The sequence below is a fragment of the Mobula birostris genome, chromosome 4, assembly GCF_030028105.1.
Source record: "Mobula birostris isolate sMobBir1 chromosome 4, sMobBir1.hap1, whole genome shotgun sequence".
Lineage (NCBI taxonomy): Eukaryota > Metazoa > Chordata > Chondrichthyes > Myliobatiformes > Myliobatidae > Mobula > Mobula birostris.
In genome coordinates, this window is record NC_092373.1 from 164,684,775 (window position 1) to 164,697,009 (window position 12,235).

Below are 12,235 nucleotides of genomic sequence, written 5' to 3' on the forward strand. Positions count from 1 at the left end.
CACAACTGATTGGCAAGTTACTATTCCCTGTTGTAGACTGGATTTTATTTCCCGCAGAAAAGCTTTAAAATTAAAAGAATCATTGGAAAACCTAGCTCAGCAGTATCATAGGACAACAAAATATACAATGAGCTTATTTCTCCTTTTCTCACAATCCAATTTCCATATAACCTAACACTTTTAATGATATTAGGCCTTATTATTAACTTGTGTACTAAATAGTCAACAGAACATAAGATTTTATTTGTGAAGCAAAACAAAATTAATGAAATCTAATTTTTCTTGTGCATCATGGTAGGAAATTTGCCTATAGTCATACAATTTGGATAACATTTAGTCAATATATCTTTTAAATGACCTCTAGAAGTGAAACTATAGGCACTGGTCAATCCAAACACACTATTTACATAATGGCATTAATCTCAACTTCCTTTTAACACACTTCATGGGAACAAAACAATTCTTCTTGAAGCCAGCAGTTTATAATAATTGAGAGGGGCGCTCTAATGGGATGTGTTCCATAAAACTCAAGGGAGGTGAAGCAACACAATCTTGAGAAAATGGGCTATGGAAGCATGCTATCAAAGTAGAGTGCAGCCATATCTTTCCTCCTTTGTTTTACATTTTATAAGATCTGCATCCAGCGCACGACAACAAACTTTCATGTCAATCCTAATGTTATTCATGCAAAATGTAAAGCAATTCTATCCATTTTATTCTTCAAAAAAAAAGCCCCCTCGTCTGCATTGCTGAGCATGAAGATATAGCCAAATAAAAGTGCACTTGAAAGCACAGACAATATGCTTCCCATCAGGAATGCCTTCAAGCTCTCTGCTTCTTTCTGGACAAGAAACTAATCAGATGTCCTCCACCATCAGGCTGAACTGGTTATCGCCCTCAACAATTTCTCTTTTGGCTCCAGCACCTTCTCCAAGCCGAAGGTGTAGCCTTGGAACCCACATGGGCCCCATCTAAGGTGCCTTTTTGTTGGCTATGTGGAATATTCCATGTTCCAAGCCTACACTGGTAAAGTTCCCCAACTCTTCCTATGCTACAATAATGACTGCATTGGTGCTACTTCCTGCACCCATGCTGAGTTCATCAATTTCATCAACTTTGTCTCCAACTTCCATTCTGCTTTCAAATGTACTTCATCTACCTGCGACACCTCTCTCCCTTTTCTTGATCTCAGTTTCGCTCTCTGGAGACAGACTAGCTACCAACACATATTACAAACCTAATGCCTCTCAGTAATCTTGACTATATCTCTTCCCTGGATGCTGCCTGACCTGCTAAGTTCCTCCAGCAGTATGTGTGAGTTCGTTTTCCTGTGCTATGACTTATAAAACGCAATTCCCTTTTCTCAGTTCTTCCATCTCATCTACTCTTAGGATGAGCTATTATTCTAGAGCATCTGAGGTGTGCACCTTCTTTAAGGAATGTGGTTTCCTTTCCACCACCATTGACGCTGCCCTCACTTACATCTCCTCCATTTCCCACACACATGACCCCAATGCATTCTTCCCCGAATAACAAGGATAGAATTCCCGTTGTCCTTACCTATCACCCCCAAGCTTCAGTATCCAGCACATCATTCTGCATAACTTCTGCCATCTACAATGGGAACCCACAACTAAGCATGCCTCCCTTCTCCCTTCACTATCCATAGGGATCGCTCTCTACTACTCATCTGTCCTCTCACTCCTCCCCACTGATCTCCTTCCTGACACTTATGCTTGCAAGTGTGACAAGTGCAACACCTGCCCCTACACGTCCTCCCTCACCATCATCCAGAGCCCCAAAAGGTCCTTCCAGGTGAGAGAACACTTTACCTGCAAGTCTGTCAGGGTCATTTCTCCGATGCATTTCTACATTGGTGAGACAAATCCAATTGAGGGATACACACAAAATGCTGGAGGAACTCAGCAAGCCAGGCAGCATCAATGGAAAAAATTCAGACGACGTTTTGGGCCAAGACCCTTCATCAGGACTGAAGAGGAAAAGATGAGTAGATTTAAAAGGTAGGGGAGTGAAAAGAGAAACAGAAGGTGATAGGTGAAACCTTGAGGGGGAGGGATGAAGTAAATAGCCAGGAAATTGATCAGTGAAAAGGATACAGGGCTGGAGAAGGGGGAAGTCTAACAGGTGGGGAAAGAAGGCCACAGAAGAAAGAAAAGGGGAGAGGAGCGCCAGAGGGAAGTGATAGGCAAGCAAAGGTATAAGGCGAGAGGGGGAAAAGGGGATGGGGACTGGTGAAGGAGACAGCCATTATTCCCACCCCTCCCCAAAGCTATTTACTTCATTCCCCCCTCTCAGTTTCATTCTCACCCCCCCCCACCTTTTAAATCTACACCTCATCTCTTTTTCTCCAGTCCTGCCTAAGGGTCTCGGCCCGAAACATCAACTGTACTTTTTTCCCCCATAGATGCTGCCTGGCCTGTTGAGTTCCTCTGGCATTTTGTGTGTGTTGCTTGGATTTCCATCATCTGCAGATTTTCTCTGGTTTGTGATAGATTGAAGGACTGCTTCAAGTACCTTAACGCTATCTGCTGCAAAAAGTGGGATTTCTCCATGGCCACCCACTTCAATTCAACTTTCCATTCCTACATGTCAGTCCATGGCTTCCTGTACTATCACAACAAAGCCACACCCAAGGCTGGAGGAGCACCTGATATTTCATCAGGGTAGCCTCCAACCTGATGCCAGGAACACTGATTTCTCTAACTTTCAGTAATTTCTTCCTCTGCCCTCTTCCATATTTTGATTGCCCCCCCTCACCCTTCCCTTTCTTCCATGGTCCATTTTCCTCACCCAGATTTCTCCTTCATCGCTTTTAGCTCTTCCACCCACCACCTCTCAGCTTCTCACTTAACCTCCCCTGCCCCACCCCTCACCTTCCCTCTCACATGGTTTCACCTATCACCAGCCAGCTCACGCTCCTTCCCCTCGCACAACCTTCTGCCTTCTACCCCCTTCCTTTCCAGTCCTGCTCAAAATTCAGCAGAGAGGAACAGCTGACAATAGCATACACAGGAAGAGGTTTTTGAGACCATGAGCAATGGGCACATACCTGGAACTTACATTTAAAATTATTATGGCAGAACATTAAATTTTGAGGGATGTTGGGTTGTGTTTGTCATGTTTACAGAAAGTACCTTCAAAAGAAAAATCATACAATGGGATGTGCAAAACAAAGAAGATTATTGTAATAACACTACAAAGTTTGGCAGTAAGGCAACTACTGGGTTGTTTAAACAGATTCTCTCATGATGGACTCTTTACGAGCAGGCTATGCTTTCTTTTAAATGTTTGGATCTTTACCAGACACTTAGTGACAATTTGAAGGCCGCCCTCTCTACCCACTTTGATGGGCACCAAATTATAGTGCTCAGTTTACCTCAATATTATCATTAGGTCTACATTGCTGCAAACTGTTGTGTGCAGAGTACCATACCATGAGAGTAACGTATGCATCATTTCTCAGGAAAATTGCTTCAGCTCCTGCCCATCTCTCTATCTCCTCTTAAGTCACTCATAAATACCAGCTAGGTTTACAAAATGATGGAAATGGATTAGAATAGATCTGAAATTACTTTGGAGTGTTTGTTTAATATTTTGAAAAAATAATAACGTTAGCAGATGATCATATACAATTTAAAAATGAGTGCTTAATACCTGCCAAAACACAAAAATCTGCTTAATCAAACATGATAATTCAGAACAAAGATTTTGGACATTTTGTGTGCATCAAGCGCAAATTTTGCCAGTGTTATACAATAAGGACTTGAAGGAGATGAAAGAGACAAAAGGGAAATACTTTCCATTGCATATTAGATAAACAGAGAAGTAGATGAAATAGAAGGAGCTTATGCAAATATGCAGTGGCTGGAGAATAAAATTGAGGACTTGAGGTCAAGATTGCTGAATCAGAGGAAGATGAAAGATTGGCATGTTCTATGTTTGATTGAGATGTGGCTTACTCCCAGCAAGCCAGACATGGCGATCACCTGAAGGCTTCTCGATTCACAGGATGGAACAAACTGCTGATTCAGGAAAGGCAAAAGGCAGAGGTCCACATTTCAGAATAAACTCTCGGTGGTACTAAAACGCGGCAGTTCTGTCGAACTGGTATTCTCCTGACCTTGAACAGGTAACAGTCCAGTGCAGTCTGTTCTATTTACCTGGGGAGTTCACCACCATAAGCATGACCGCAGTTTACCTCCAGCGACAGACTACAATTAAGTGCTTGAGATACTGCAACAAGGAACAGTCCAACCTGATGTATTTCAAACCATAGTCGAGGATTTCAGCCAAGCTTGTTAAATAAAACCAATTACCATCAGCAGATAACCTGCAGCACCAGAGGTTCCAACACACCGTTATACCAAGATAAGGAATGCCTTTTATAACATGCCTAGACTGCATTTCAGTAACTCTGATCATTTGGTCGTCGTTCTCCTACCCACAGACAGGGAGCGGCTAAAGAGCAAAGCTTCCAAGATTAGTACAACAAAAAGGTGGTCATGGGAGGCAGAAGAGCGGCTATGGGATTGCTTTGATTCAGTGGGCTAAACTGTTTGCAAGGACTCATCTATGGATCTGAATGAACACACCATAATTGTCATGGACTTTATTAAAATCAGCTGTAGATGAAGGTGTCCCCACAAATCTATTCAAAGTCTTCCCCAACAAGAAGCCCTCGATGAACTATGAAATTCGCAATCTGTTGAGGGCCATCTCAGGGGCATCCAAGTCTGGTGACCAAGAAAGTTGCAAGAGACGTAGGTACGATCTCCAAAAAACTATATTGTGGGCAAGGTGGCAATTCCGAATTCAATGGAGGGTGCTCGTGAGTTGTGGCAAGGTTTAAATGCAATCATCTCTTATAAAGTTAGATCAAGCAACATCTGCGACACCAGGGTTTCACTTCCAGATGAGATCAATGCCTTTTGTGCTCACTTTGACCATCAAAACACAGGAACCATCACAAACTCCCACAGCCCCCAATGGCCCATGATTTCAGTCTCGGAGGCTGACAAACGAGCAGCGTTCAGGAGGGTGAACTCACAAAAAGCATACGGCCCAGGTGGGGTACCTGTGCTGACCAACGGGCTGGAGTGTTCACTGAGATCGGTAGCCTCTTGTTTCTGCAGTCTGAGGCACCGACCTGCTTCAAGCAGACTTCACTTATACCGGTGCCAAAGAAGAATCTGCCTCAATGTCTACCATCCAGTAGCACTTACATCCAGTGATAAAAGTGTTCTAAGAGGTTGGTGATGAAACAGATCAACTCCTGCCAGAAAAGCGACTTGGATCCGTACCAATTTGCTTAATGGAGCAATAGGTCCACAGCAAATGCCATCTCATTGGCTTTTCCATAAACCCTAGAACATCTGGACAGCAAAGATGCATACATCAGGATGCTATTTATCAACTATATCTCGGCACTCAATACCATCATCCCCTCAAAACTAATCAATAAGCTTCAAGACCTTGTCATCAATACCTACTTGTGCAATTGGATTCTTGATTTCCTCACTTGCAGACCCAAGTTAGTTCAGATTGATAACAAAATCCACAATCTCCACCAGCATAGGTGTACCACAAGGCTGTGTACTTTGCCCCTTGCTCTATTCGCTTTACATTTATGACTGCATGGTTAAAAACAGCTTCATTGCCATATTCAAGTTTGCTGACGTAGACTGAATCAAAGGTGGTGACGAATTAGCAGATAGGAGGGAGATTGAAAATCTGGCCGAGTAATGCCGTAACAACATTCTTACTCAATGTCAGCAAGACCAAGGAGCTGATTATTGATTTCAAGAGAAGGAAACCAGAGGCCCAGGAGTCAGTCCTCAGAGGATTAGAGATGGACAGGGTCAACAATTTTAAATCCTCAGTGTTATTATTATTTTGGAGGACCAGTCCTGGGCCCAGCACGCTAGGTCAATTACGAAGAAAGTACGCCTTTGCCTCTACTTCCTTAGAAGTTTGCGAAGATTCAGCATGAAGTTTAAACTTTGACAAACTTCTTTGGATGTGTAGTGCAGAGTATATCGATTGGTTGGAGAGCCTGCTATGGAAATACCAATACCCTTGAATAGAAAATCCGACAAAAATAATAGTGGATACAGCTCAGTCCATTACGGGTAAAGTCCTTCCCACCATTGAGCACATCTACACGGAATGCTGTCGAAGAAAAGCAGAATCCATCAGGGACTCTCACCATTCAGGCCATGCTCTCTCTTGCTACCACTATCAGGAAGATACAGGAACATCAGGACTCACATCACCAGGTTCAGGAACAGTTATTACCCCCTCAACCATCAGGCTCTTGAACCAGAGGGGATAACTTCATTCAACTTCACTTGCCCCACAATTCAACTGTTCCCATAACCCAAGAATTCACTTTAAAGGATTTTTCATCTCACGTTCTGGATATTTATTATTATTACATACATTTGCAGTTTGTCATCTTTTGCATGCTAGTTGAATGCCCAAGTTGATGCAATTTTTCATTGATTTTATTATTCGACCATGGATTTATTGAGTATGGCCACAAGAAAATGAATCTCAGGGTTGTAGATCGTGACATTTATGTACTTCACTAATAAATTTACCTGAACTTAAGACAATGTGACTTTTCTGCTTCTGTCAACTAATTCTCTTTTGCTGTATTTATGGTATGAATACATAACTTATAATGAATAGAAAAACATTTCAGATGGGCATAACTACTTAATTATTAATATAGTTTATGACTATAACTGTTGATGTGTCATACAACTATTATTCACATATGCACAGTAAACTAGTCCTTCTTTAACATGAAAAATAATAAAACGTAGTTCTTTTTAATCACTCACAAATAAGGAGGACACAGCTAAGTTAAGATGGCGCTAAACGGTGACTCCTTTGCTTGCATCTTCGGAAATAGCTCTTTCTTTGATATCTTCCCTTTCAAGGTTCTTTTGAAGAGCCTGACCTGGAGTTACACTCTGACTTTGGCTCTTTGCGGGAATGGGGCCCACTCTCAGGGCCCCACGATCACCTGTTTTTTGATATCTCAAGGACACGGCCTGGAAGGTGAGTGCGCCTTCAGGGTTCTGGATTTTCGTGGCTCTGGAGACGGGATGAATCAAGGCTGGTGCCGCGGCCTGATGCGTTGTAGGAGAACACTGAAGATCGGAAGCAGCTGGTTTGCTGCTGGCTGTGTGCCCGGGGACCTCAGTTCTTTGGGCACAGGGCTCGGAAAAAGCAACATAACAGACAAAATTTTTAACACCATAAACCTACGAGTTGCTTGTTAGGTCTCCTTTCTCAGTGTAAAACAGGGACACCTCTTTTTCCTTTATTAGAGAGAGGGAGAAAGCCTGTGGTAGACTAAGTAGTCTTTTGGGTACTGTAAGTCTGGGTCTTATTGATGCCTGGCTGCTGTTTGTGTGTGGGGGAAAGGGTGGGACAGGCTTTAGGGTGCCATACATTTTACTGTCATTCATTCTTTGGGGCACTCCTCTGCTTTTGTGGATTTTGCGAAGAAAAAGAATTTCAGGATGTATATTGTATACATTTCTGTCACATTAAATATACCTATTGATAAAGGTCTCCACGGTCTTTCTTTAATTCCTAAATGATAATTAATGTTGTGGATTTTTTTCCCCTTATTCAGTCATAGGATGTGGACATTACTGGCTAGGCCAACTCTGCCCACAACTTGGTCCTGGATTTAATTACTAACTTTCCAGAGAAATTGAGTTATGTACATTCACTGGATTTAGCATACACAGCGTATACTATGAAAGGACAGTCAGCTTCCTTGCCACCATAACTTGAACTTAGTTGCCATGATTTTATATCTCAATTAGCACTCCAGATTCTGGTTACTAATTCAATAACAATTACTTTACTGTTACATTGTTTCTGGTCTCAATTATCTCACCACACCTTTCCCCAAGAAGTACTGAACGTTTTTAAACCAGGTATTACCTCTTCAATGGATATATGTTTCACCAGTCCACTGACAACAGTTCTTGGATTTGTTTCGCCAACATCAACTTCTTCCACATAGAGGGAGTCAGCATCAGGGTGCTTTTTAGCAGTGATGATACGCCCAATGCGCAGGTCTAAACGAGAAACGTCAATTGGTTTGGAATCATCGCCACCTCCCATTGTCTGTTTCTTCTCTTTCTTTTCTCCTGCAAGTAGAAAAGAATCAATAGTGAACATTTCAAGTAGTATGTTTCTATTAGTAACCCTGAGTAGGACATCTGCTTTTGTTGCTTTTGTTCAAAGTAACAGTTCGCAATTTACAAAGTGGTTTGAGACGTGCGACATCTTCTGTAGTAAAACAGTTAAAGAAAGCAGTAGATTTTGCACTGAAATGAGAGGATAGAGTCTTCTTTTAAGGTTATGAATCTCATTGCAACAATACTGTATTATTCAACAATAATTTTGTATGTTGTAGGACTAGGAACAAAGCAAAATATCTCATAAATCCTTTTGAACAATTAAAAAATATGCTAAGCTTGCAAAAAAAAACAAAATCAAACCTACAAGGACAATCTTAAAATTGTCCACCAAATATACAGTGTATCCCAATGCTCTAATTGAAGACAGTCCTTCTCTGACCACCAAATAGATTAAGAAATAGATTAAGCCCATCGAGGTAACTGTAACCAGGTCCTAAACAGATCTGAGTCACTACAGTTTTTGTGCTTCAACAAAAATTAAATATGCTTTTAAAATTATACATGAACCAATGTGGCTCATCAATAAAATCTTACAATCACTGAAAGTTTTACAAGGTACAAGGTTCAACCATGATATAATAGAAAGCCAAGGGGAGAACTGCGTCATTACCGAATTTGAGAATAATATTATAAGTGAAAAAATCTTGGGTTCAGGAAGGATTTCAAACATTTTAAAAACCTATCCATAATGTTACAAAAACCTCTCAGAAGTACTATTGCAATCAGTGTCGACTATTTTCACCATCCAAAATACCAATAATTTGGATGCAATTAACAAAACGTGAAATTCTCCACCGAACAATTGACTTCTTTGAAAGCTCCCAATTTCTTAGTGTGTACACAAAACATCAGTTGAGGACATCTTTACAGTAAAATGCTAGTAGTGAAATACTTAAAATAACTAGTAGTTTTTACATTCTTTGAAATAGTTCGGTGTGGAGATATGACACTTCTCGCGACAGTGGGATCTGCGGCATAAAATGCACAATCTTGAATCAAAGGAGGAAACTTCCAGGAAAGAAAATGATTCAAGAACATTCTCAAAATTCTCATAAAAAATATGATACCTTCACTGATGCATGGTAAACACCAGCCCTTTACCTCTCAAAATTGAAGAGGAGCATCTGGAAAGGCCATTAGCACAAAGGGGCCATGTACAAACAGTTGCATAAACACAACATCCCATCTGCCCCAATCCATTAAGCCCCTGGATCAAAATCATCATCATCATCAGATGCCACACCCAGTTTGAGCTCTGACTTCATGGCCCACACACTCCTATTTCGGGTCAAGTGGATCAATTCACTGGTATTCATTTTCAGTTCTCTGGCTTCTGTCTCCATCATCATTTGTCTTAGTCTTCCTCTTGCTTTCTTCCCTTCAACCTTTCCCACAATTACCGTGCATTCTAACGCCTCTTTCCTAATCACATGTCCAATGAAGTTACGTTGCCTTTTCATGATCTCATACATTATTTCTCTTCTTGTGCTTGCTCTGCTCATGACATCCTCGTTAGATATTCGTTTCGTCCATGATATTCTTTGCATCCTTCTCAAAAAACACAACTCTGCTGCTTCAATTCGTTTCCTCATGTTACTAGTTACTGTCCAACATTCTGATCCATAGAACATAACTGGATAAACGTAACATTCCAGTACTCTGAGGCAGGTTGTCATGCCTAGTTTAGTGTTGGTTAGTATACTCTTCATTCTCATAAAGGTGTCTTTTGCCATCTCTATTCTTCTTTTGATATCCATGTCGCATTTGGCATCTGATGTCACCCAGCTTCCTAAGTAGCAAAAGTTCAGTACTTGTTTTATGTCTTCCCTGTTTATTTTCAGCCTGCAGGTAGGATTCTCCTTTTTGGATATCGCCATACACTGTCTTTTTGCAACTGATAGACCCATTTTTGCACTTTCTTCAACAACTATATCAATTAAGTTTTGTAGTTCTTCCTCCGTACTTGCAATTAACACAGTGTCATCCGCACTGGATCAAAATATAGAAGAAATTATCTGAAAGTTGCCCATTGGCACAGAAAAAATGTCAGTTTGAATATGGATCTTGGCTCAGAATCAAATCCCAGGGTCGTTTTACTGTGTCAAAATGATTCTGGGTTTGCTATTATTGAAGATAACTTGTTATAATCAGTTGGTCATAGTGACAGATATGGACTGCTATGAAGACATGAAATTAACTTGTCAGCTTGCTTGACCAAAATGGAAGGGCACCTATTATTTCAATTACAATTGTTTCAATTGTTTTTGAAGATTTGCTATTTGGACCTCTTCAATTTAGTATTCAAACTAAATTGTAGTGCAGTAAATGTTTACCAACAAAACAATATTGAGAAGAATAGGGGATGGAAACTATTTATAATGATTATTTCCTGCACTGATTTTCTTGCATCTCAATTTCTTCTTTCTTACTGCAAATTTACTCACCACCCCATACCTCCACCTACATATACCCAATGAAATGAAGACCTACGGTTACCATGAAGTCAAAGGAAACTGTTTAAAAAAAGCTGTAGTGGATATCTGAAATAACAGCAGCTATCACTTTAACCTTTAAAAAAATTAAACCATAGTATTTGCTGTCCACTTCAATGCAGCCGTAGGCAGAGCGCTACAGCAAAGTAACCCCTACAGCCCACCTAGTCAATGCCAAACTGTCATTCTGCCTAGTTCCATCAATCTGCATACTCCATACCCCACCCATATACATATACAATCTGCACTTAATTGTTGATATCAAACCAGCATCCACCACTTCCTCTGGCAACTTGTTTCACACCCGGACCACCCTCTGAGTGAAGAAGATCCCCCTCAGCTTCCTCTTAAATATTTCACCTTTCACCTTTAACCTATGATCTCTAGTTCTAGTCTCACCCAACCTCAGTGGAAAAAGTCAACTTGCATTTATTAAATTTCTTCTCATTCTCCTATGCTCCAGGGAATAAAGTCCTAACCTGTTCAGAATCAGAATCGGAATTATTATCACCGGCTGTGACATGAAATTTGTCAACTTAGCAGCAGCAGTTCAATGCAATACATAATCTAGCAGAGAATAAAAATAGTAATAATAATAATAATTAAACAAATCAATTACGTATATTTAATAGATTAAACAAACATGCAAAAACAGAAATATTGTATATTAAAAAAGTGAGCTAATGCCTAAAGATTCAATGTCAATTTAGAAATCGGAAGGCAGAGGGGAAGAAGCTGTTCCTGAATCGCTGAGTGTGTGCCTTCAGGCTTCTGTTCCTCCTACCTGATGGTAACAGTGAGAAAAGGGCATGCCCTGGGTGCTGGAGGTCCTTAATAATGGACACTGCCTTTCTGAGACACTGTTCCCTGAAGATGTCCTGGGTACTTTGTAGGCTAGTACCCAAGATGGACCTAACTAGATTTACAATCTTCTGCAAATAAAGTATAGCTGCTGTCTTGCCTTCTTTATAACTACATTGATATATTGGGACCAGGTTAGATCCTCAGAGATCTTGACACCCAGGAACTTGAAGCTGCTCACTCTCTCCACTTCTGTTTTCTCTATGAGGATTGGTATGTATTCCTTCGTCTTACCCTTCCTGAAGTCCACAATCAGCTCTTTTGTCTTACTGACATTGAGTGCCAGGTTGTTGCTGCAGCACCACTCCAGTAGTTGGCATATCTCACTCCTGTACGCCCTCGCATTGCCACCTGAGATTCTATCAACAATGGTTCTATAGTCAGCAAATTTATAAATGGTATTTGAGCTACGCCTAGCCACACAGTAATGTGTACATAGAGAGTACAGCAGTGGGCTAAGCACACACCCGAGGTACGCCAGTGATGATCGTCAGCGAGGAGGATATGTGATCACCAATCTGCACAGATTGTGGTCTTCCAGTTAGGAAGTCGAGGATCTAATTCCAGAGGGAGGTACAGAGGCCCAGGTTCTGCAACTTCTCAATTAAGATTGTGGGAGCGATGGTATTAAAT

General features: G+C 40.9%; 1 protein-coding gene across 4 annotated transcripts in view; it reads right to left on the reverse strand.

Annotated features, from left to right (window-relative positions):
• aimp1a (aminoacyl tRNA synthetase complex interacting multifunctional protein 1a) overlaps positions 1-12,235 on the reverse strand; it is a 68,953-nt gene that overhangs the window by 13,897 nt on the left and 42,821 nt on the right. For all 4 annotated transcript variants that reach the window (XM_072256392.1, XM_072256393.1, XM_072256395.1 and 1 more), the window contains exon 5: positions 7,987-8,195. In XM_072256392.1, coding sequence (XP_072112493.1) covers positions 7,987-8,195 — 209 coding nt within the window. The remainder of the gene's footprint in view (positions 1-7,986; positions 8,196-12,235) is intronic.